Here is a 27446-nt window from a genome sequence, read left to right on the forward strand (position 1 = left end):
GTTATTGTTAACAATTTTTTTTAACTAGTCTGGATTAAATAAGTTAACTTATCTGTTTAAAACTACTTCATACATCATATTCATGTCACTCTATTCTGAACAAAATTTTTTGCCTCACATTACATTAGCTTTTAACTATTTTAAATTCTCCATGAAGATCAACTGTATAATCTGCATCATATTTCTTTGAAGAGAGAATTTGCTGTAGAAGTGTTAACATTTCCTTCAAGAAACTTACAGAAGCCCACACAAGACACATTTTTGAAGTGATATTTTGTGATTAAAATGGCCTTTATGGTTTTAACTGATTCCTTTTGTCAGAGAAAATTGAATTATTCAATAATGAAAACACTCTTTCTGATTATGCATTGGTGCCAGGTATTCCTAACACAAAACTTACAATTTGAATTATGTTTATAAAACTATTGCATTTATCTTTCATAATAAAATAAAATAAATATTTTAACAATAATTTAGGGAAACGGGACGCTATTAAAAAAAACAAGGACATTTGGCGTCCCGAGCTTACTTTTCTCGGGAGAGGGAGCAAGAGGCTGAAAAAGGGACAATCCCGTTAAAAACGGGACGTCTGATCATCCTAGCGTAAACAGGTCTTCCACTTTTAAAGGACAAAAACATAAACCAGGCTCAATTTCACGAACAACATATTGTTCCTCAGATCATCAACTGTTTCTGGCTTGTTGCCATAAACCCGTGACTTAACACAACCCCAGAAGAAGTAATCCAGCGGTGTCAAATCACATGATCTCTGGAGCCAGTTAACATCTCCACCACGCGAAATGATGAAGCATCTGACCTTTTCCCTCAAAATGTCGAATGTTTCGTGAGAAATATAACACGTTGCTGAAATAAGACGTTTCTCAGATCCATACCTTCCAATTGAAGCCAAAAATAATTCCTGAAAATTGTTCGATTAAACGTCGAATTTTTCAAAAGTGTTTATAGTTTTTATTTCCTTGCTATCAATTGTAAGTTATATCTTAATATAGTAATATCAATAACTCTAGTAGTGATAATATTGCTTTTATTATTATTATTATTATTATTATTATTATTATTATTATTATTATTGTTAAAATGTTGATTAAAAGGTAGTGCATTGCACTAATAATGTATTATAGAAAAACTAGTAAAGAAATACGAAAGAATTGGAGAAAGTAAGGAAAGAAAGATGCGAAGGAGGAAGTAAATAAGGTAGGCTAAATCGATTTTTAAGGTCTCAAGACGTCAACTACTGAACCCCTCTTTCTAAAGAAATCAAGAAATAATGAAGGAAGAAGAAAATGTGGGTATAAATGAAACAGAGAAATAATAATAGTAGTAAGGAATAAAAATAAGGAGAAAGGGATTCTAAAGTAATGAAGAGGAAGAGGAGGAAAATTAATAAAATACAGAAGATATATGAGTGGAATGGAAAGAAACACAACAAAATCAAAGGAAGAATAGTAATGGAATAAAAAAATAGAATTAAAACTAGAAGGCACAAGGACACAGAAATTATTAAATATGAAAATAGGTAACTATACATTATAGGTGTATTTGTTTAATCATGCCTAACTAATTGGCCAATCGGATAAGAAATTCTTTTATACGAATACCTTTCTTCCGAGCTGAGATAATCAGACTTCTTCACAAGACAACTGTGATATGAAGGTCATACGTTGAAAGCCACTAAAGGTTTTCCTACTAAGATTTCATATTTTTAAGCAACACTAAAGATTTACAAGATTTACAAAGCGACGCTCATGATTATTCATAAAAGAAAAATGCATGATACAATATAGCTAAACACAACGCCGATTGAGTAGTGTGCGCGTTCTCCGTTCTTCGAAGGCGCTAGCGTTTCTCTGCGGATGGCCACACGTATAAGCCGAGTGATCTCAATTTATATTTCTATTCGCTACGGCAGATATAAATAATCCTTTCTATAACCCTAAACTGAAACTTTTGTTCACCAAAAATGGGTCACCATGACGATTTTACGAGCCAGAGAAGTTATGTTTCCAAAAGCGAAAAACAAAACGACATATTCCGCCCCGCTTGTTTGTTATCTGGTTTTGGGGTTTGTGTAGGAGGATCCTACGGTAACTTTCCAAAACTAACAACCCACCGTTAAATACAAGCTTTATATTATCACTATTATAAAATCTTTTCTTTTATTTCCATACTAAAGTTTATTTGCCGGATATTACTAATTCATTTCACAGTGTTAAATTTGGCTGTCATGTAATTTCCGGGTAATTCCGCAAAGTTATATTTGGTCCACATGAACTTTCAGGAGCACAAGGGGAGGTTGGAAACGAGTAGGAATTATGATGACCGCCAGGGTTACTAACCGGACACAATGGTTGCACGTTGCATAAGGCTATCGGAAGTAATCAGCGTATTGCATTTGAACTGCCAGTTTCAACAGTGCAATTAGTATTACAGAAACACGACAGAAAACAGGGTTTCTTAATACCTTTATTTACAGAAACATTTCTAGACATACTCGTACACACATTATCCCGAAGATATACCAACGTTCGTGGCAGTTAATATGACAATTTTCATTAAGAAAAGAATAATTTATACTTGGGCCGCGTCTCGTGGTTTTAAAATTGAGGAAGGCTCTAGGCTGAAATGACAAATTTTCAGGGCCTCGTAAATACTCTAACATTACAATGTCCATGTTCACTTTTTACATCTATACAGGATGTTATTTATTTTTTTATTTTAGTAGGTTCTTTTACGACGCTGTATCAACATCTTAGGTTATTTAGCGCCTGAATGAGATGAAGGTGATAATGCCGATGAAATGAGCCCGGGGTCCAACACCGAAAGTTACCCAGCATTTGTTCATATTGGGTTGAGGGAAACCCCCGGAAAAAACCTCAACCAGGTAACTTGCCCCGACCGGGAAACGAACCCGGGCCACCTGGTTTCACGGCTAGACGCGCTAACCGTTACTCCACAGGTGTGGACTATAGAGTGTTCCATTTATCATGTGCACTTATTATAACTTTTTTGTTTGGATAGATATTGGAATTCTTGTTTTTGAGAATTATGTTAGAACGAGGGGCTAACATGAGCGTGGAGATTTGGTGCATATAACTACATTATGTTACAAGATACACGTGACGACATCAATTTTTCAAATAGTACTACATACTTTAATCATGCTGCACCAAATCTCCACACTCATGTTAGCCTCTCGTTCTAACACAACGCTCAAAAACAAAAATTCCAATACCTATCCAAACAAAAAAGTTATAATAGATGCACAAGATAAATTGGACACCTGTATAACTTGTTAATACAATATCGTGCACTACATTAATTAAATATTCAAGAAATAGTTCAAGACATAAGTCTTATGCATTACAATAGTTGTTTTTTGTATTTTCAGAAAGCTACTGAAGATGAGGCAGCAAGTCCTGAAACATGTCTAGCTAAATGAAATTTAATTATATCGTTATGTGTTTTAATACTGTTGAATTTTAACATAATATACATTATAATGTAACGTAATCATTCAATTTCCGTAACTAAAAGGACTAAACCTTCCTTATATATTTATTTAGTTTTATTGGGCAAGAAGGAAAACACAACTGATATTTTTTACACCATCGATAGTGAGCACTTAACATGACAACTTTTAAATGTACAGGGTTTTACAGCAGCAAGGATTTCAGTTGTTCCTTTGTCTACTGACCATCAACCGTAAGGAAATCGAGTTCGTCCTCCGGTTTTCCTGTGGCATACCAACAAAAATGTCCATCATCTTCTCATTTCATCACGGGTGCAACGTAGATCAATCTCCTATAGCACATCCTGGGCGATGACTCTGTCTGTAAATTGATATACAATTTACACAACTGGCTTCATATGAACGAATGACGAACAGTCAAGTACCCGCCATTAATATAAAAAAATGTTGTGGTGAAAAAAGGGTTAAGATCAAAGAAATCTGTACCAAAAATAACTTTGTATTTTCTTCTACATTTCAGGTATAGTAAAATGGGAAAAATAATCAGTTATTGAAAACGACTGATATGCTCTACAGGCAATCAAATACCTTTACTGATCAATTTAATACAACTCAACAGCATTGTAATTTAACCATTCCCTTTTTGTAGACCCTATTAAAAACGAGATGGACAAATGACGATATTTCAAGAATCAATGCGACTATCAAAAGCACTTAACGTAACGCGTAACAATTTAATGTTATCTACTGACAAAAACAGATTAACCAGATTAACAATGAAGGGATAGGAAATTACTTGATCCCAGGTCGTTGTGTTCATCTTAGTGTCTGATTTAATTGATCGGAGGGAGTCAGACTGTACCATTATTACGTTCCTATCCTCTGAAAATCCAATTAAAATATGTGGAGTCGTCCGCAGACTCTCAGACGCTCCAACCATCTGGCACTTAAGGGTTCTTGTGCTTGTGGCCATGTTCACCTGTGATAAATGCGTCAAGGCCGTGACGGCGCATAACAATTGAAGTAAAATTTAACGCGACGCACGGGAAGTGGCTTACAGGGAAAAAGATGAGTTGCTTCCTCTGAATGATAATCATTCCATTCATAAATGCACTGCAGTTTTCTTGTAGCTTCGTTGGATCACAAAATACGAGCTTAGAATACATCTGCCTTTCTGTTATATGTCTTTCGCTTTGGTCCAAATGACTGTGTTTCCTACTACAAATCTAGAAGTCCCATTTTAAATTTTCGGTAGAATGGAGATTTAGTTCTTTATATGAAACAAGTTTATTTTCATTGCCTTATGTCTGTCCTATTGTGTCTTGAATAGAGGCTATGCGCTATATTAAATTTCCATGATTAAAGAAAAGGCCCATAAGCAAAAGTTATGTTTCGAGAAAACAATGATTGAAAACTTTATTTTTATGTAATTGCGATTTGAATGCACTTTTATCAAAATAACAATTTGTATACTGTTACAATAATACAGTGTTTGTCTACAAATTTTTGTTAAATAATGCATTCCGACTTTAATAGTGTTATAAATATACAGTGAAACCTCTCATTTACGGACAACGAAGGGACGTAACAATCTGTCCGTATCTGGGAGGTGTCTTTTATTGGGAGGGAGGCTTCTCAATCTAACAGTAAATTTATAATAAGCATTATGTATCCCTTCACGCTTTAAATAAAATGTATTGCTGTAGTTTAATTCAAAATACAGTATACTGTACTACAGTAAATTCTTTGCAACTATGAACTACAGTAGATAAGACCGAAAAAGGAAAATACAGTACTGTGTCATGCAATTTTATTCTAGGTCCACAGTTATGCAGTGCTGTAATTTACAGTTTTCAACTTAACCTTTACGTTCAGGTGTCATGTCTTTCGAAACAGAACAACTGATTGAAGTGAAGAGAATAATCCTACTAAACCTATCATGTGTCGAATACAATTTCACGATCGCGGAAACCTTGGACCAATCAGACAGGTTAAATTTTATGACTTTGTTTATCCACCCGCTTCCAGCTAACAAGGGGTAGACGGCTGGACTAGTGGTAGCCTACGAGACCCTTACTGTCTTCTTTCATATTAAAGAATTGTTGTACTAAATTTTCCATTTTTGTAACACATTAGGTCTTGAAATCTAAGTTCTGTACGCAGTCAGGAGGTAAAGCAAGCTTTAGGACTGTGAAACAGCTGTCCGTGTCTGTGTCTGAGAGTGTCCGTAAACGAGAGTTAAATTTATATGATTTCAGTTGCGACATAAAAATATATCCGTATGTGAGGAGTGTCCTACCTTGGGGGGGGGGGTGTCTGTAAGGAGAGGTTTCACTATGTGCATGTTGTTGGAGCATTTCATAGGCCCTTTTTCCATAGAACAAGTTTATTTTGTCAAAATAGTTTCCATATGATTATATTTTAGCAGAAATTAAACACCAGCGCTGAACAGCAGACATTACAGAGGTTTACAAGTTCAGAATCATTTTAGTAAAAGTATATTTGTTACATATATCCCATAGTTACGTCATAAATTGTATCACATACGTAAAAATGCAGAATATCTCTTGCGTACAGAATACAGATTACAGGTTATTTAGTGTTGATCTAGAACTGATTCACACTCACTTCAAAGTTTAACTTCAGAGTGCAGTTTCTGCCGTAACTAGCGAGATATACAGCCAGCGCCAGCCTTTTTGGCGCGTGTCCTTCAGTACAAACCCAGTGAGCCAGTGCAGCTGAGAATGGTACCACCCAAATACACGTCACTTCAGCAATCTGCCAATTACATTGTCAGTTTTCTCGCTTACAGACTGCGGAAAAGATAAGATACTCGCTCTTAACGTTCCCATTACTTATTTCACTCGCCCAAAACAGTGGCTTTGGTTATAACGCCGGGACTCATATCATTCCCGCCCGCGAACTAGTTTTCAGGGTAGTGTGGGACATCTTGGCTCGAACGCTCTGTACTACGAGATATTTTATTTGCACCATATGCAACAATTTGGTAAGTATCATAGAATTCGAACATTTTTATAACATGGAAGCATCTATATAAAGTAATTTGGTTTATGAAAGTAATTTAGTTTTATTTCCTATGCCAGTTAACCAATTTTAAATATGCAACCAGAACTGGACAATACAATGCTATTGTCCACAGAAATTTGCTACTTTCGTTTTGTTCAACTTCCAGCAATTATCTTCCTCCATCTGTAACTGAAAGTTTTTTTTGCCCCTTTTTTCCAGTAGTCACCCTGCGCCGTGTTGACTTCATAACCAGGAATTTAACAATAAGTGTTCATAACCACCATTAGCAGGAATCTAATGAGCTAACATGGTAGTTTTAGAAGTGAGAGGATGATGATTATGACGACATTATGATTGATATTATTAACATTGACTTCAGTAACAACTTTTTTCTACTGTGCGTTTCCTCTGGATCTAGAATTTAGAACATGATTTGCTTCAGTTATACTTTTTCAGGAAAGTTTATATTTTCTAAATTCACAGAGTTTTTAAAATCCAGTCGCGGTACACTCTTGCAGAACAGAGAATTTAAACGTATCAGATAAAAGGAAGCTAGGATCATCAACTTTTACGGAATCCGTGGCAGCTATATCGTTCTCATAAGAAAATCGAAGATAATATACAGAGAAAGAACTACCAGCCAGAATATAAATGACAAATTAGGAGTCATTTCAAAGGATAGGATCATTTAAACAGAACAAAATATTGAGGAGACGACTGAATATTTTCAAAGAGCTGAAATAAAATAAAGTGAAGGCAACATAGAACCTCAGGAGAATTCTTTGGTCGTTCCACGGAAGATGGCTATGATAAGCAAAACAAGGCAACAGTGATGACTACAAACAAGCAAAATATAAAGTTTCTTAAACCATTCCTACTAGCAGTATGGAAACAAGGATTTTCATGTTTCACAATGTACGGAATGCAATTAACGCCAAGTAATGTCCACATTTCATAAGGTGTTGTTTTTTATTTTGCATGATCCCTCCCCTCTCCAATAATATTTACATATTACCGGGCTTTCCATATATTATAAGGAGACAATAGAGATGTTTTCCATAAAACACTTAAAAAATCGAAGTCACCCACTCCAGCAAAATTCCGAGATTCCCAAATGCAAGCCAAATCTCCAAATTCCCCTTTGGAGTCATTGTACTCGTAGCGTAAATGAATTCAAGAAACCGAAACAAAATAAGTCGTTGCTACTCCATCATTTTTCATTCTTTTGAATCCATTGAAAGCATTTTCAGTTTAGCCATGTCTTACATACGTGTAAATTAATATTTTAAACTGGTTTCCAACATCAATTTTGCTGTCTCCTTAATTTCTCCTGTTTTTGCAACTTCATGGGTTTCGGATCGTAGCTATAGAACAATATGAAAACTGACAGAAAATCAATGTCGTCATGGAGGCCATAAGGGGCCATACATCGTATGGGAACCTACAATTTTTTTAATTAATCGTATGGAGAAAAGAAAATTTTGTCTGTAGGGAGCCATACGGCATATGGGTAACTAAGTTTTGTACGCGGAGATCTGTACAGATCTTAGATCATCTCTTGCTGTTCCTAATGCATTTTATTTCATGTTCATAATCAAAAATTGTCCGCCTCTGCAGTACTGGAATCAGAATTATATGAAATAATGGTTGAAAAACAAGAAGTGCTGCAAATACACACTCCAAGATTCATCGAGACAAGTGTGCATCTATGGTGGGGCTACATGGTGTATTCTTTAAATCAAGCTTCGTACAATTAAAATGTAAAGCAAAACAATTTCTTTATTTCTTCTTTAATATTAACAAAATCACTAAATGACAATCGAAGAGATAGAGAGAGGAGAGTAAAATATATTTCAAGGGAGAAAACAAGGGTTGGGGCGTATGACCAAGAGAAAAATTACATGCAGAAAATGTAATATTTCGCCAGTCATATAGAAAGGTTATATTTTGTACTGCAACAAATGCTCAGCCCAGCCAATGTAAGAACTTTTTGTTGTACTCTTCAGTGTAAAAGATGAGTTACATACGGTAGTTCACGCATTCAAGTAGGTACTTGATGATGAAGAAATACTGTTTAATTACGCATATTTATTGTATTTTATTTGGTGGCATATTAAATATAGATTAAACTATTAATATCTCAAGGATAATGATGTAAATCTGCGTCAAATGGCTTAGGAACAAAAATTAAAAAAAATTGAATAACTTCATATTTTTGTTTGTTTTTTTTACCAAACTAAATTTCATATTTTGACAATATTTTCGTCATATTATATCGGCCTCTAGGGATAACAATGCTTTAAGAATCTGCTGTAGGAATTTTGTAATTAATTAAAACCCAGAAACTGAATTATTTATTCCAAGAAAATGTCAACTGTTTTGCTCCAATGCTGAGTCCCTGCTTGCTACAGATGTTTCAGAGAAAGAGGAGCGGGAAACATCTCTCTTTGTGTCTCTACTTTCTACAATTAGATCACCTACAATTGAGGAATTGAGTCTGTCGAAACCACAATCGCTTAAAAATATAACGGAGAGAAATTTCAAAGCGTTCTGCTGATTGCAGGTACTGCATTACGTTTTATTTAATATAAAATGAAAATTTCATTATATTATATTTTGTTACATCCTTATGATATTTCCTGTATTGCATTATATTAAATTATGTTGCGTTGCTATTCAAGTTGAGTGAAAATGTGGAACACTGCTTGTCGCAGTTTTATTCCTACTTTTAAGAAGAAACTCTACATACAAAATTCACAGGGGATAAATATTTTTAATATGTTTCCAGAACCTATGTTTTTCATATACAAAGGCTGTACCGGAGAGGTGACACCATATACTTATTTTTTTCATTTTTAAATTCTTCAGGTCTCAAAACGCACAAAATAGAAAAACATATAAATATTAAAGACTTAAAAAATGAATATGGACCACTGAAATTTAACGTCAATATTAATACAAGGCATGCAATTTAAAGAAAAAAAACATTGAAAACAATTTAACAATATTCTAAACTCTGTCACGTGTTTATATGACTTCACAGAAGGTGTTCAAAACGGTACCCATTTACTGCCACACAATGCAAACTCGTAAGGTTGTGTTGGAACTTGTTTAATATATTCAGCAATACGTTTTGATTGATTTGTTGCATCTCATCCCTACTCTACGTTTTAATTCTTCCAGATTTCATGGTCGGCCATGGTAGAACCTTCATTTCAAATATCCCTACAGGAATATATATATATATATATATATATATATATATATATATATATATATATATATATATATATATATTGGGTTGAGATCAGGGAATCTTGGAGGCCATTCACGAACCAATGTTAATTAATTATAAATCTTAATTAACAACTTTTTTCACTATATCACTGTATTATTTCGAAATTAATTAATTGTTTCTTATTAGCTTTTGCGTGATTATTTAATTCAAGATCCTCTTATTTTCCATACTGACAAACTGATACTCGTATAGTGAAGCATTTTTTCTGTTATGTACACTTACAATGAGATCATCAATTTCAGACGATTTTTACAAAATAATAGTTCATAAATGGTAAAAATTATTTTATGCATTTTGACTCCTAACGAATACAAAAATAGAAAAATCTATACAATTCGTCGTTTCGACGCTGGATTATGAATTTATTCCACTGGCATTATAACGTTCATTTCACCCGGACACTAGACAAACATCGCAGTTGATAAAACGTCGTAAAATAAACCAAATAAAAAAATATTACCTAATATTCAATTGAAAGTGAAGCCTAATGTTCATGATGATTCAATACCTGTGGAATGTTTCCAGCGTATTTTCAGAAAGATACAGAAAAACCACAGATAATACATTTATTAAACAGCATCCATGAGGAAATTGCGTAGAACGTTCCCGGAGGCAAACAGTGACAATACAAGATGGATCTTACCACTGTTCCGTCGACGTTCTATATGCATGTGTGCATATGTGTAGGTAGGCTGTGTATGCATATACATAATATGTATGTATGTATGTATGTATGTATGTATGTATGTATGTATGTATGTATGTATGTATGTATGTATGTATGTATGTGTATATATGTATGTATGTATGTATGTATGTATGTATGTATGTATGTATGTGTGTATGTATGTATGTATGTATTCATGCATGCATGTAGCCTATGTAATGCATGTTTTGTGGTTGTGTGTAGGGTAAAAGGTTGGTAATGCTGTGATACGAGTAATATTGTGATAATTCTTTTTGAGAATTTATTACAATTTTACCGAGCGAGAAAAGGTCCGGTTTTGTGCAGCAACTTGTCCACGAACAAACCCTTAATACGTTGACGCAAAAAAACCGATCTTCCTCTCGCTTAGTAAAATTGCAATAAATTCTCAAAAATAACTATCAGAATATTACTCGTATCACAATTTTACCAACCTTTACCCTATATGAATGTAATGCATGTTGCAGCTGTCATCAACAGGTTATTGATTATCATTGTTATAGCCGCGTTTATAAAAAAATTATCTCACATGGGAATTCAGTTTGTTGGTTGATGTAAGAATTCAACTGCAAAACGCTGCAATAATGCAGAAAACTGCAGAAAAAATGTGTACTTATTATCTTTGTGTGTTAGATATCATTCCGCCACGTGGTAGTAACAATGAATTTACTCTAATATTTATTAAACATTTGCATACCAGGAAGAATATTCATTATTGAATATGCTTGCACAAATTCTTAACTAATAATAGACACTCACAAGTTCCAATAATGCTCTGGAATTAATTTAAAATGTAGAAAACCATCTTTCTGGAGGAAGGAGGACGGAAAATAATTGTGCATTCCTCTGCAGGGAATGGAACTCAAGATGTTTACACGGTAACGCTGCCAGTTCTGTTATAGCGGAGGACTTCTATAATATTTAGCGCAACAAATGCTTGACGTTATTTTCCCAGACTTGTAGCTATACATCTCTTGTCCCGGCTATAAGACCCACGGTCTTTCTACATCGTGCTGACAAGTTTTATATACAAGCTGCTACGCGGTGACTTAATGCGAATAAGCCGTGACTCTTGGTCGTATTATTAACACGTTGAAGAGCCTTGAACTTTCAGCACAAAGTTCAGCGTCTTTATTCTCGAAGTTTGCAGCGGCGGTATCATATTGTCGTTGTTGTGCCCTCACCCTGCGCTCTGAAAGCCCGCAGGGGTTGAAAGTTCACCACGGTCGTCCCCCATACCCATTCAATTTACGACCGTTCCATTTTGGTCTGGAATTCAAGGCACTCTGCTCTCCCTAGTCCGCATTTAAAATTAAGTAATGTGTGTTGCCGACTTTAATAGGGAACTGTGCGTAACAATGGGCACACAGGAGTTATGGCGCAAAAACAGTCAAAAAGTTTGGAACCGCACAAAGAGACACCGAGTACCTGCCGAGTCTAGTCGGTGCATATTGAAGCTCTACGTGGTCTGCCCTCAAATGGCTTATTTTGGTTCAAAATGGACATAAATGTTACGCATGCACAGAACATGACAAATGGCAGGCACATTGTCTGGCTGCTTGTGATCCAGTAATGTTGCCTAATGGTATTATTTTATCAACAGTAATCTCACTAGACGTTTTGATTGTATCGATAAATCTGCGAGTGGAACACGAGCAGATTTATCTAGAGAAAATCAAAACTCGAGTGGGATTTAATTGACTATTACACGATTAGAAGAAAGTATATAAAGATTAGAAGTAACGAAGTACTCCAATACAATAAAATATTAATTGACTTACTAAAATACAACTATCTTTAAATGTATTATTGTACCATCTCAACATTACAAACATTACGCTAGATGCATGCTAGATGGCAGTAGTGTCTTTATACAGACACTGTAATGATTACTATTCAATAAATCTTAATATTAAACAATCTCTGATACGTGACTATCCATAATATCATATAGCAGAAGTTCTTTTTATCCTCTCAGAGCAGAAGCTATAACATAACCTAACTAATATACACAAGTGTTAGAAAAGTTTTAATTAACGACGATGACATAAAAAATAAACATGAATAATTTTAAAAGGAATAATTATTGAATGTACAATTTTCAAATTTGAATGTGGTTTGTTGGTTCAATTGATGTTATATTGGACGTGTGCGTAATAGAAGTGGAACTCGTTGATTTAGGCCTACATGGTGTATTCAACTTATTCAGAATTTCCGAATGAATAATTTTAAAAGGAATCTTAATTATTGAATGTACAATTTTCAAATTTGAATGTGGTTGGTGGTTCAATTGATGTTATATTGGACGTGTGCATAATAGAAGTGGAACTCGTTTATTTAGGCCTACATGGTGTATTCAACTTATTCAGGATTTCCGAATGGTGCTCTTCATTTATTTGTAAATCGGATTTCAGAAGATGCATAGGTATGATCAGTGATTTTTATTAATTCTTGTTCTTGAATGCCAATGCGAGTCATATTTGAAACTGCTGTGCATCGACTGGAGTGGTTTGTAATTTTATATATATTTTTGACGTCCAGACCAGCGCAGTTTCAAATGTTGGCAAACAAAGAAACAAATGCTAGGGACGCGATAAAATTAAACAAATGCTAGGGACGCGATAAAATTAAACAAATGCTAGGGACGCGATAAAATTGTGCGATAAGCAGCCATGATTGTTTGAAATACGTCCTTTCGTACCGTTTTATTGGTCAAAAGTAGTATGACGTAGTAAGAGTGTAATAGTCACTATAATCTACTCCAAACGTGGAGTGTTTCAAGGTTTAATTTTGGTACTAAGGGGCTTACGCTTATTTGTTGGCTAAGGTAATATAGGTTTATCCCAAAATAATATCAGAAGCCGAATAAATACAAAAATATCTTGGAGCGAGAAAAGTTACAGCTTATTGTATTTCCAATTATTAAATTTCGAACTACTGTACATCTTATACCGTATTCAATTATGCTTTGCAACATTTAGTGGGACGCGACTGTATCATATAATCGTGCTGGCACTATCTCCTGTGGACAAAGACGCTCATGTTAATGCTTGTTAACATTTATTATTTTTTTAAATGCAGTATTTGGGAGCTAACAATTACCAACTGCAGCGTTCAGCAACGAAGAAACCTTTCACGTCAGTGGACACTGAACAAACATAACACTTCTGGAGAAATGAAAAATCCCGTTAACACGGAAAAGCCAGTCCTACGGTCAATGTCTGGTGTGCAATCCATGCAGAAGCGTTGCTTGGTCACACGTTACTTAAAATGAACAATTACCGGCGGTGACATTAAGCCTATGGAAAACTACCGCTATGAATTCTGCTAATAGAACACCTTAATCTAGATAATGCTCGGAAAATCTGTGCCGATCTTAGCAAATTTCAATGAAGATGGATTGGCAGAGGAGGACATTCGCTATATTTTACTATTTTTTATGGTAAAATAACGTATTGTGGTACCAAGCTACGTTATGTTCAATGAAGATGGATTGGCAGAGGAGGACATTGGCTATATTTTACTATTTTTATGGTAAAATAACGTATTGTGGTACCAATGAAAATGGATTGGCAGAGGAGGACATTCGCTATATTTTACTATTTTTATGGTAAAATAACGTATTATGGTATCAAGCTACGTTATGTTCAAGAACTCCGAGAGAAGATGACAGATTCCATTGAAACAATATAACCAGAAATGTGTACTCGGGCTCTTCAGAGTAAGGCCTATATGGGAAAGGTTCCGACACTGTCTTGACAACGATGGTGAATAAATAGAGACTATAATCACGAAGCAATGAAATCAGTAGTGTCATATAAATGTTAACATTTTTACGTAGAACTACGTCTTTCTCCTCATTAGGTATGGGAGGATAACTCGAGAATAACTGTCACATAAAATTCAAACCCCTCTTTCTCCTTGTTTTCCCCTGTTTTGCTAGTCTTTCCCTCATTATCCTTGTATTCCCAATGTTCTCCTTTCCTTCACCTTCTTCTCGTTGTATCCCCATTGTTCTCCTTGTATTCTCTTTGTTTTACTTTTATTCCCTTTGTTCTTCTTATATCCCCTTGTCCTCTTTACATTAAATTATTTCCCTTGTATTCTCATTGTACTTCTTGTATCCCCTTATACTTCCACGTATTCCCATTGTACTTATTGTATCCCCTTATATTCCATGTATTCTCATTGTACTTCTTGTATTCCCTTACATTCCATGTATTCCCATTGTACTTCTTGTATCCTCCTTATATTCCATGTATTCCCATTGTACTTCTTGTACCCCCTTATATTCCTTGTATTCCCATTATATTTCTTGTATCCCCTTATATATTTCATGTATTCCCATTCTACTTCTTGTATCCCTCTTATATGCCATGTATTCTCATTGTACTTCTTGTATCCCCCTTATATCCCATATATTCTCATTGTACGTCTTCTATCCCCTTTTATTCCATGTATTCCCATTGTACTTCTTGTATCCCCTTATATTCCATGTATTCTAATTGTTCTTCTCTTCTCCTCGTTCTCCTTGTATCCCCGTTGTTCTATTTTTCCCTCGTAATACTTGTATTTCCCTTGTTGTCATTGTATTTCCCTTATTCTTCTTCTTCTATTCCCCTTGCTCTCCTTGTCTTTTCATTGTTCTCCTTGTATTTCCCTTGCTATGCACCTATCAACAAACAATCGCACCCACATGTAGTTCTACATTACGGTATGCAGTATAGTAAAGCAATGCACCTGTCGATTTTTTAATTACCCTGTGTGTATAAGTATGTATATGTATATACACTATAGCTACTGGTTAGTGTGAATTGAAATGATCAGTCTGATTAGGACCGGTATTTCTATTTGAAACGCTCCCAACTGTGCATGGACGTTGGTCGAGGACGCCCGGTTGGCGAGACCCGCTAACATACGAGGGATGGTTATAATGTCAGATGACGACCAGGCGGCGATACACGCATGGGTCCTACAAAAATTGTTTCCGTTCTATAATTTAATGTAGTAAATGTTTCAATAAGAATAATGACTTACCTTGATGGTTTCTCTCAAGATGGCGATCTCCCTCGTGAGATGCTCGTTCTCTGTATACAGCATCTCCATCTGCTGCTGCATCTCCACGCTCGGGTTGCGCATCCTCATTCGCAGCTCCTCCTCCAGCTGTCGCACCAACATCGCTTGTTTCTGCAACACAAACCGTGTTTCCAGTCAGATCCCAGGAAAGAATCCACTTACACAGCACAAAACTTTTACTAAGTAATTCTTGGTCGACTATAATAGTACATTATGCAACGAGCCTATAATGAAGGTAATTAAGAAGTGAGTATGGATATTTATGAAACGAGCGCAAGCGAGTTTCATAATTTTCATACGAGCTTCTTAATTACCATTATAGGCGAGTTTCATACGACTTTTTATGCTCGATCATATTTCTAACTTGATATTATTAATTTTTTAGCAATGTCCCGTATGTTGTGAGATGTGCGCAGACGCGAAAGTATTGATTTTTTCCGAGGAACAGATGTCCACATTGACCTTGCTAGGCCATAAGAACCTACAGAGATAACATTGAAATAAAATTAGACATTGAAAAACGAGATGACAAATTGAATTTATTTGATTATTATTTACAATTAACGCTAATTATTATAGTAACAGAACATAACCTTCTGCGACAGTATTGGATTTCCAGCCTCCGTGACTTTTCGCTAATTCTCTTTCGATTGCATATCCGAGAATAATCGATACTTGCGGTTTTATAACGGTAGAAAGCTGACCTGTCATTGGCTGAACAGTTGTAACCTGAGCCGTCATTGGCTGAAAGACCTGACCTTTAATGAGTAGGTGTACTTTAATGACATGCATTAAAGGTCTGCTACCAGGTGTATAATTACTACATTTTGGCATGGTCGAGCATAAAATCATTAGCATGTCTCCCTTAGAAAGGGATACAGAATACTCTCTCTCCAATACAAATAAATCCTGACAAATATGATTATGTTTTCCTTTCAGTACTGTGGAATTCGCCAAGTTCCACACATTGCAATACTACCAGACATTATTTAAGAACAAATCAAAATGGACAGACCGAAATCCGAGGATAACAGAACGGTTGAAAGAATGCATCGTTACTGTTATACTATGATCGTCTATAAATAACCTTTGTAACTTAAGAAGATCGTTAAAGAAAGAATTATATTATGTTACTAACCAAGGAAAGAAGAGACTACATTTCCCGCTGAGGCACTCAGAAGGATTTATTTTTAAATAGCTTGTCATTTTCAATTTGTCCCAATTATTCTCAAAGTACCTTGCTGCTTCCAGCGTGGGAGGTATTACAAAGGGAGGAAGAGAATTAGTTTTTAAGTGTTTGCATACTTGAAGAGGGAAGCAAGATGAAGGCAGTCATTCTAAAACCGCACAGCAGTATCTCTATTTCTGTCATTCCAGCAGCGACCGCTCGAGGCAACTAAGGCACGGTGCAGGAGTGGAGAGAAATAATTTCTACAAATAGCGCATATTCACACAGAAGTATGGCGTGGATAGTATGGAGGCATTTAGTACAGGCTGATCCGTTTAGGTAAGGATAATATTAATTTATTACTGTAAAGTATTATGATAGTAGGAAAGACATCTTGCTGGTTATATTATGATTAAAAGATGGGAGTTTCCATATATAACAATCAACAATGCATAATCTCAAAGGGCAAATGAAAATCGTATTATGATTAATATGGCTACTACAAATTAACAGCGGGCAAAATGCGTTTCTTGGTTATGCTAAATTTGAGAGTGTTAAAAGAGTTCAAAGGGAATTCCGACGTGAATATGGAGTGCGTAATGTAGGGGAGAAGTGAGTACAGTAAGACAGGGAGAACAGTGAGACATTTTTTAATAGATGGTAAATTTTGATGTTGAGATGTTGGTAACAGTGGAGTTGTATGTTGCATGAGTAAAGTAACAGTATTTTCATACTCGATTTGATTCTAGTTTTAAAGGTGAGTGACGAAAAAATAATTCGTTATTTTTCACTCTAGAAGTAAAATTTTGGAGGTTATATTGGATTTACAAATGAGTTATAAATACGTGGTGTGTCTAAAAAGTTCGGTGAATGGTGTCATATCTGAACGGCAACTTGGCGCATGTGCTTGCGCATGCGCATGGTTCTTCAGAGACTTGGGGAGAATCGATACACAGCATGCAATGCATGTGACTGGCAGTGTAAACAGACTGCGACCAGTTGAACGTAGTCAGTGTGAGAGGAAGTGTCACAGCGCAATGGAGCAACGTGTAAACATCAAGTTCTGCTACAAATTGGGGAAGACTGCAACGGAGACATATGGAATGTTGGTGCAGGTGTACGGGAGGGAAGCCGTGACCAGAAAATGTGTTTACGAATGGTTTAAACGCTTCCGTGAAGGGAAGGAAACAATTGAGGATGAGCACGTTCAGGTCGGCCATCGACAAGCAGAACCCCAGAAATGATCGAGAAAGTGCGACAAATGCTGGCACAAGATCGGCGACTGACTCTATCGTCCGCGATGATATGGGTAAGCGGAAGATCTGCTCCCGATTTTGCCGCACAAGCTCACAATCGAGCAGAAAGCAAAACGGATGGAAACTTCTGGTGATTTCATTTCCATGTGTTACCAAGATCCATTGCTTCTGAAAACCATCGTCACGGGAGATGAGACCTGGTGCTACCAGTTCGATCCGGAATCAAAACGGCAATCGATGTCATGGTGTTCGCCGACTTCCCCGCGACCAAAAAAAAAGCCGTCTGCAAAAATTCAAGGTGAAAACACTGTTGATCGCTTTCTTCGACAACAACGGCATCATCCACAAGGAATTTGTTCCTGCAGGTCAAACTATTAATGCTGCATTTTACCAGTCCCTTTTGAACCGATTGATACAGCGTATCCGGCGGGTTCGGCCAGAGTTGCACAGGACTGGAAAATGGATGCTGCTCCATGATAATGCCCCTGCACACTGTGCGATCCGTGTGCGCCAATTCCTGGCTCAGAAGATGGTAACTGTTCTTGAACACCCTCCGTACTCCCCTTATCTGACTCCTGCGGACTTCTTCCTGTTTCTCCGCTTGAAGGCGGCCATGAAAGGTGAACGTTTTGCGGACGTATATGCAATCAAAGATCGTGTGACAGCCGTTCTGCGATCGATTCCACAGGAGGCCTTTGCTGATTGTTTCCAGAAGCTGTACGAACGTTGTCAAAAGTGTGTTGTAGCGGGTGGCGACTATTTTGAAGGGCAATAAAGAAAATTTGTTTGTATCTTTATTTTGTTTGTTTTCTGATAGCATTCACCGAACTTTTCCAATTCCTGGCTCAGAAGATGGTAACTGTTCTTGAACACCCTCCGTACTCCCCTGACCTGGCTCTTGCGGACTTCTTCCTGTTTCCATCAGTTACCATCTTCTGAGCCAGAAATTGGCGCACACGGATCGCACAGTGTGCAAGGGCATTGTCATGGAGCAGCATCCATTTTCCAGTCCTGTGTAACTCTGGCCGAACCCGCCGGATACGCTGTAACAATCTGTTCAAAACGGACTGGTAAAATGCAGCATTAATGGTGTGACCTGCAGGAACAAATTCCTTGTGGATGATGCCGTTGTTGTCGAAGAAGGCTATCAATAGTGTTTTCACCTTGGATTTTTGCATACGGCTTTTTTTTTTTGGTCGCGGGGAAGTCGGTGAACACCATGACATCGATTGCTGTTTTGATTCCGGATCGAACTGGTAGCACCAGGCCTCATCTCTCGTGACGATGGTTTTCAGAAGCAATGGATCCTGGTCACACATGGAAATGAAATCACCAGAAGTTTCCATCCGTTTTGCTTTCTGCTCGTCTGTGAGCTTGTGCGGCACAAATCGTTAGCAGATCTTCCGCTTACCCGTATCATCGCGGACGATGGTGTGCACCGTGTCCTTGCTAATGTCCAATTCCTCCGCAATCGATCTTAGAGTCAGTCGCCGATCTTGTTCCAGCACTTGTCGCACTTTCTCGATCATTTCTGGGGTTCTGCTTGTCGATGGCCGACCTGAACGTGGCTCATCCTCAATTGTTTCCTTCCCTTCACGGAAGCGTTTAAACCATTCGTAAACACATTTTCTGGTCACGGCTTCCCTCCCGTACACCTGCACCAACATTCCATGTGTCTCCGTTGCAGTCTTCCCCAATTTGTAGCAGAACTTGATGTTTACACGTTGCTCCATTGCGCTGTGACACTTCCTCTCACACTGACTACGTTCAACTGGTCGCAGTCTGTTTACACTGCCAGTCACATGCATTGCATGCTGTGTATCGATTCTCCCCAAGTCTCTGAAGAACCATGCGCATGCGCAAGCACATGCGCCAATTTGCCGTTCAGATATAACACCATTCACCGAACTTTTTAGACACACCACGTATGAATGTTTTGTTACCTAATACTATGGTATTTGAGATTATGTTTGGCAAGGTTTCGTCTTTCTTGTTTTAATTTTGAAGTGATGGCGTTATTATTAAATGAACTATGCGTAAAGGGAACAGTGAGACATGTCATTGAAGGGTACACTGAGACGTATCACTGTTCCCATTTACCAATGATTTGCAAAAAACAAACTGTAATTATATTACATTTACCAGTAACTAACATTAAAAATGAACATTCTAATAACCAATTTAGGAACTGTAGCTTAAAATAATGAATACATTACATTTTAATGGTTTCATAAATAAAACATTATTCACAAAATTTAAGAAAATGTTAAAAAAAATAAATAATTACATTAAATTCTTATAATTATAAGCTTTGTTGTTACCAAAAATTTATTTAATTTTTTCGAAAAAGTTTGAAATGTCATGGAAAATTCACTTATCCAAATGTTCCAGATGTTTCAATGGTTTCGAAGTCAAACATCAAAATGATTCTAAATAAGCCTACAGAACATGTCAAGATAAAGAGACAGCAAGTTTTTGTTTTCTTTTGAAATAAATGTAAATCATTTCAATGTCCGTTAATAAACACTGTCGTGTCTCACTGTACCCTCCTGAATGGGAACAGTGAGACATTTGCATTTTTTGGCGAACGCATATTGTATATTATGTCCTTTATCTATTAACATTTTTGTTTATGTATTATTATACTCCATGTTTTAATGTCTATTTCTATTACACTTGATTTTAAAAATACTTGAATTATCACTTGTATATATATGTCTTAATATTTTGTGTCTCACTGTACCCACTACTCCCCTACCTAAATATGATTCCATAATGTTGTGGTATCGAACATTTGCAGAAACAAGTTCTGTGTTATGTGTTAAAAAAACATGCAGGAGGTCTCAGGCGAAACCCAGTGAGAGAAGCAGCTATCACTTGGCTTGGCCCCCAAACTCCCCAGATCTAACCCTTCCTAACTTCTTCAGGTGGAGTTTCGTTAAAGACATTGTCTATTCACAGAAACCCAGGAACATTGATGATCTGAGAGTAAAAATTACTCAAGCGTTTCAACAAATCACCCCTCTTATGTTACAACGGACATGAGCTGAATTGCATTACCGTTATGAGTTGTGCAGGGTGCGCAATGGGGATCATGTTGAGCTCTGAGGAATCTCCCATCTTTCACTGTTCTATGCACAAAGTTTCAACAAAAAAGTTTTACGGCGTTTATTTTATCCATACCCAAACGGATCACCCTGTAGTTTAAAGAACCTCTAAATTGCAATTTCCATCGAGATAGTGGTTATACGATAATCTAACAGTGGTGATTGGTACGGAATATACTTCACAACAGAAAATATGAGAGAACCCTCAACTTACTGCATCATCTGCAATCTACACTCAACAGTGAGGAAGACAAGAAGGATACGTGCTCGAAGTAAACCCGCCTCACAAGTAAATTCTGCTTGAAGTGGTACTCAGAGGAGGAGGGAAAAACATGGAGGAAAGAGAAAGAATAAGAGAAGAGAGAAGCAGTCAGTGATTTGAGGAGAATAGTGTAAGAACATGAAAAAGAGTACGGGGCTAAATGAAACAGTAAAGGAGAAAATGTAGAACAGGGAAGATAAGATTAGTAGTAGTAGTAGTAGTAGTAGTAGTAGTAGTAGTAGTAGTAGTAGTAGTAGTAGTAGTAGTAGTAGTAGTAGTAGTAGTAGCTTTATTTTATCTGGCAGAATTAAGGCCATAAGGCCTTCACTCAATAAGATTTGAAGCATGCATAGTAGTGACAAAAAAAACCGGACCGTCCCTTGTAGCTGATTTCAGAGCCTTGTTCACTCCAGAGCACGATAGACTGGTAACTAAGACTTTCGTGGTTCGAATCCTGCGTGGGGAGGAATTTTTTTTTTTTTTTGTTCCTTATTCAAATTTATTCTCAATACTTTTCGAGTGCAGCGATATTTTACTACTTAATTAACTTATTATTCTCAGAACATGAATTTTACCAGCAATTGGAAAGTATTGGGAATAAATTTGAATAAGGAATAAAAAAAGTTTCCTTCCCAGGCAGGATTCGAACCACTAAAGTCTTAGTTACCACTCTATCGTGCTCTGGAGTGAACAAGGCTCTGAAATCAGCTACAAGGGTCGGTCCGGTTTTTTGCCACTACTGTACATGAAATTCATAGAACACATAAAAAATAGAATGCAGTACAACATATAAGTGATTACATAAAATAAAGCGGACGACATAATCCTATATCACGATTAGTCACGTAAGAAAGTATAAAGGGGATATACATATACAACTTACAGGACTTGGAAATTGCTTGCGATAAACTCGACGATTGCATAATGTACCAATAATAGACGCATAGAATACATAATGAGGTTATAAACAAAATGGATGACGGGGAGAGTAAGCAGAATAGAAAGAAAAATGTTGAACGAAGAAGATAAACGAGGAGGGTCAGAGTATGGGAAAGAAAAAGAGTAGAAGAAGAAGTATAGAACTAGGAAGGTAAGAGCAAGGAAAAGAGGAAAAGAAAATATATAGAACGAGGAGGGTAAGAGTAGGAGAAAGAAAAGTATAATCGAAGAATGTAGTAAGCTACGAGAAAAGTAATAGTGGGAGAAAAAAAGAACAGAAGAAAAGTTTAGAGAAAGGAAGATAAGATGAGGAATATGAAAAGAATAATATAAGAAAATGTGTAGACTAAGGAAGGCAAAGAGATTACGAATAGAAGAATATATGTAGCAGAATGGAGGTAAAGGTAAGTAAAAGAAGAGGATAATAAAAGGAAATATGTACAGCAGTGGCAAAAAAACCGGTCCGACCCTTGTAGCCGATTTCAGATAGCTGGTAAAATTCATGTCCTGGGAATAATAAGTTAATTAAGTAGTATAATATCGCTGTAATCGAAAAGCATTGGGAATAAATTTGAATAAGGAACAAAAAAAAGTTTCCTTCCCACGCAGGATTCGAACCACGAAAGTCCTAGTTACTAGTCTATCGTGCTCTGGAGTGAACAAGGCTCTGAAATCAGCTACAAGGGTATGTCCGGTTTTTTGCCACTACTGTACAACATGGAATTTAGCTGTAGGGAAAAAATTATCATGTAAGTAAAAATGTATAACTAGGAAGATAAGAATAAGGGAAAAGAAGACAAATAGAAGGAAAAGTGATCAACGAAGATAATAGTAGGAGAAAGAAAAAAGAATAATAAAAGGAAATATGTAGGTGAAGAAATCCAAGAGTAGAGGAAAAAGAAGACGAATAGAAGGAAAAGTTTAGAAAAGAGATGACGGAAAGAAGGAAAAGTGTAGAACAAGAAACGTAAGTGAAAGGGACAGAAAAGAATAATTGAAGGAAAGCAGGAATAGTATAGGAAAGAAAAAGAAAAATAAATAAATGGCATGAAGGGAAACAGATAATAGAAGAAAAATGAACACAAATATAAAGGAAGGAAACGAGGTGTAGAGAGAGTATAAGGAAATTCCGAGAAATGGAGGAGGGAAATCACGTTATCGAAGCAGCGCAGGTGGAGAGAAATTAGGAAAGATTAGAAAAAATAGGAGAAAAAAGATGTAAAGGAGAGTAAAATGAGTATATTAGGAGTATGTCATTGTAAAAGAAGGGAAAGAAAGTAGAAGAAGGAAGTAAGAGCCAGAAGAAGTAGGAGAAATGTAACAGAAACAGAAGTATAGGGAGAGTAAAAGAGAAAGACGATAGCAGAGCGAGTCGGAAATTGGGGGGAAAGGAAGAACGGGAATGATTACAGCAAGAAAATATGAAAGATATTATCTAGTTAGCAGAAGAGACGCAATAGAGTAGAGTGGCATCTGGTAGCGGGGTCGCCGTTAACGGTGGCGGTCGTGGAGTAGCAAAGTACACACGATACTGGTGTGGACAATGCAGCAGTTTAAGGGGCAGGTTAAGAGATGACGTAGCAATTTATGTTTACGAGCCTGGCGCATGGCACAGCTGAGCCGGCTGCTTGGAAATATTTACTCTGCTCCGCTTCATGGCGCGGTGTTTATTAAAGAGGTCTTCGAGTGGATTTCACGCCGGGGTGGAACCACAAGTGTCACAACCAAATATGACGGAAGTGGTTCTTATAAAATATGCAACAAATACAAATTAAGAACCTCCCAGCGGTAGTGTTTTAGGCAACAAATGCAGCGAATCTCCGGGTTCAATTCATGGCAAATACGTCGACAATCGTCCTTGCTAAAGTACCAGTATGAATTTTTCTTAAAGAGAAGTTTCAAAACTTGAACTCTGGCCTCATGCGTGAAAATTCGATGATTTAGTCCTCGCAACCACCTCAGGGACTATTTTCAGACAAAATTGCATTATTATTATTATTATTATTATTATTATTATTATTAGCTAACAACCCATCACCATGGATGAATATATAATAGGATGCGAAACTGCGGTCAGCACCATCTGACGGAAGGGGGTTCAAATAAGATGATCAGAGCCCGACGTCGTGGGTGGTGAACATTAGAACTACGTGTTGGGTAGATTACCCAGAGTTCTCAATTTATCCGTTCGTTCGAGACGAACAGACGATGCTCGAGAAGACAAGATGACAGCCAAAAACTTGCTGAGAAGTGGACATAAAGTGATACCAAGTGTGTGGATAAGCAGTGTATGTTAAACAGTGATCTTTATGGACGATGTAAAATAGTGTTGTTGAATGTATTGTAAAGTAACAGTAATATATTAAATTGAACTAAGTAGTTTTTCGCAGACTTTTCCATTTCACTTTACACTAAATACCCAAAGAATACAATCCCGATCATCTAATCACTTGCTTCATTTTCTGTCTCTGATTGGTTATATTTTAATTGGGTAGTGTAAAATAGATCGTCTCTTTTATCTTCCTGTTGACACCGGTAAGAATTTTCAGTGGAAGATGGTGTGAGAAATAAAAATGTAAATGTTTTATTTTAAATTGGGTTAGTTGAGAATATCGATGAGGGTGGAGGAAAGGAATATTTTCTGCATAATTTAACATTTTCGTCATCAGGTGAGCTGCTAAATGCATGGAGTAATTAGTTTTTGTTTTTGCTACTTGGCGCGCTGCTAGATGTATAAGTTCTCCTCCGTCCAACATAAGGCAGCAAGATCAGTTTCTACATTAGCGCCTCTAGCATGTGTTAGGGGAAACTCAGTAAGTTTCGCATCCTATTATATATTTATCCATGCCATCACCGTAAAAACAGCTTGTTACGAAAACACGCAATAAGATAAAGACCGCTGGTGGGTGGCAATGAACCTCCGCGTTCCTTAAAAGCAGTAAGTATTATTATTAAAATCATAATATCCTAATGAATAGCTTATATTTGTCCGACCACAATTTTTCAGTTTTTAGACTCTGTTGTGAATTTCTCCAGTACAATGAAGTCGATATCGATGACAAAGTCCATTGCATGGGTTGCTGTAGTTATATAATCCGGGTCAGCTTACTTAGTACCCTAAGGGTACTACATAAGCTAATGGATTATGGTGATTTTCTAGTTTGCAGGTTGAATTTTCTTTTGGCAACTTCGTTTCGAATTTCGATACTGAGGAATACAACTGTTAGTGATTTTATAACTGTTATGTTAGCAGCAGTGATACAGGTTGTCGATAGTTTAAATTCTGAAAATTCAAATTGTTCTGGATTTCTGTGCCCATTACTGGAAGCTAGTGAAATTTAACATAATAATAATTAATTAATATCAGTATTAATATTAATACATAATAGTTATTGTATGCGTTGCTTGTGTTGTGGTTACAATTTCAAGATTAGAGTCAGGTAGGCTAAGTGTAAATAAATATAACATATTTCGTGTGATACATGCCCTTGGGTAATCGATAGAAAAACCATTTCACATTTTAATTAATTTATTTCGTGTTTAGACTTTTATTACAATAATGGAGTAAATATTCTAAAGCACACATTTCAAAGTGGCATTCGTTTTCGGAATTCATACTAATCATTTCACGTGATCAAACAAAATACATTTTTAGGTTAGGTCTCGTAAATCGTAATCTGTTTAATCAAAGAAATAAATTTCATGTTGTCAGATAAAATACATTTTAATATTAGATCATACACTAATCTACTAACATAATGTGCGAGAGGTCGAGAAGAAAAATAATTATACTCTTTCACAAATTATTGAATCTTTTAGAAAATACCGCCCCAACATAAAGCTGAGATGTGGTAAATAAGCAAGACATCGTTATTGTTAATACTATAATAATAATAATAATAATAATAATAATAATATTATTATTATTATTATTATTATTATTATTATTATTATTATTATTATTATTATTATTATTATTATTATTATTATAGTACATGGCAATGTGTGATTTTATCCTCTTTTGGTGATATGTAGTATTAGTTGGCAACACTGAAGAGGCGATAAAATTATTCTTACGTGATCCTCAATATAGCCTCCAGAATTGAACCGAAGTTCACTGAACTGTCTCGTAAAAAGAGTTTCTAAAATATATGGACTTGGTTCGTTCTTGCTGTTACACAACCACCTTTTGTACAGAGAGCATCTTTTGGATTACGAGTCCGGGAGGTTACCACTAACCATCCATTTGATCGCTGTGAATTTCCCAAGGGGGACGGAATTGACATTAATGCTGGATCAATTTTCCAATAAATAACTGATAACAAATGGGCAAGGAAATGAACGGCAGTCACCTGCATATACGCAATCTGCATAACTTCTCGCGCGAAATGAATTCTGTAACGTACATTCATCAATCATGTCAGCGTAAGGGGCAACCATCCTTGCTAAACGCTAATATGACATACAGTGAAATAAAATTCTGTGCTTTATTGCATCGGACTTTTTTTTATTGTTTTTCGCCGCCACATGGTAATTGGGCTAGAGAAAAAGTCACAATAATCTTCCTCAGCCTAGTTTCCTAGGATTGTTAGCTGTAATTAATATTTTATTTTTTATTTTATTTTAAACATTTCATTCCAAAGACTGTACAATGCAGCATAGGAAAATGTCATGATTTACAAGTAAGCAATAAGTTCATAAGTTACATACAATGAAATAATTACATTATAAAATATCATATGGACAATTCTCCCTAAAAGTTATACAACTATATAGAGTTAAAATATTCACCAATATTATATAATGACAAGTCTATTAATTTGTTTTTAATTTCTTTCTTAAAAGGCCTCAAGCTTAAATGTCTAATATTGCCGGGTAAAACATTATATAACTTTTTACAAATCTCTACAAAGCTGCTATTAGTAGTAGTGTAGTTACAATGTCCTTTTCTTAAATCATTTTTATGCCTTGTAGAATAGCTATGTACTGAGCTATTAGTAGTAAAATTATTAATATTTGTTTGTACATACATTAAACAACTTAAAATATACAAAGACGGTACAGTTAAAATTTCAAGTCTCCGATATAAAGGTTTACAATGTGTACGGTTATCAACA

The 27446-nt window shown here is 36.1% G+C and overlaps 1 protein-coding gene across 6 annotated transcripts in view; it reads right to left on the bottom strand.

The window, feature by feature from the left end:
* Positions 1–27446, bottom strand: part of LOC138699820 (trichohyalin-like) — a 412868-nt gene that overhangs the window by 220573 nt on the left and 164849 nt on the right. For all 6 annotated transcript variants that reach the window (XM_069825999.1, XM_069826003.1, XM_069825997.1 and 3 more), the window contains exon 2: positions 15559–15708. In XM_069825999.1, coding sequence (XP_069682100.1) covers positions 15559–15708 — 150 coding nt within the window. The remainder of the gene's footprint in view (positions 1–15558; positions 15709–27446) is intronic.

This window comes from Periplaneta americana, chromosome 5, assembly GCF_040183065.1.
Source record: "Periplaneta americana isolate PAMFEO1 chromosome 5, P.americana_PAMFEO1_priV1, whole genome shotgun sequence".
In the NCBI taxonomy this organism is placed as follows: Eukaryota; Metazoa; Arthropoda; class Insecta; order Blattodea; family Blattidae; genus Periplaneta; species Periplaneta americana.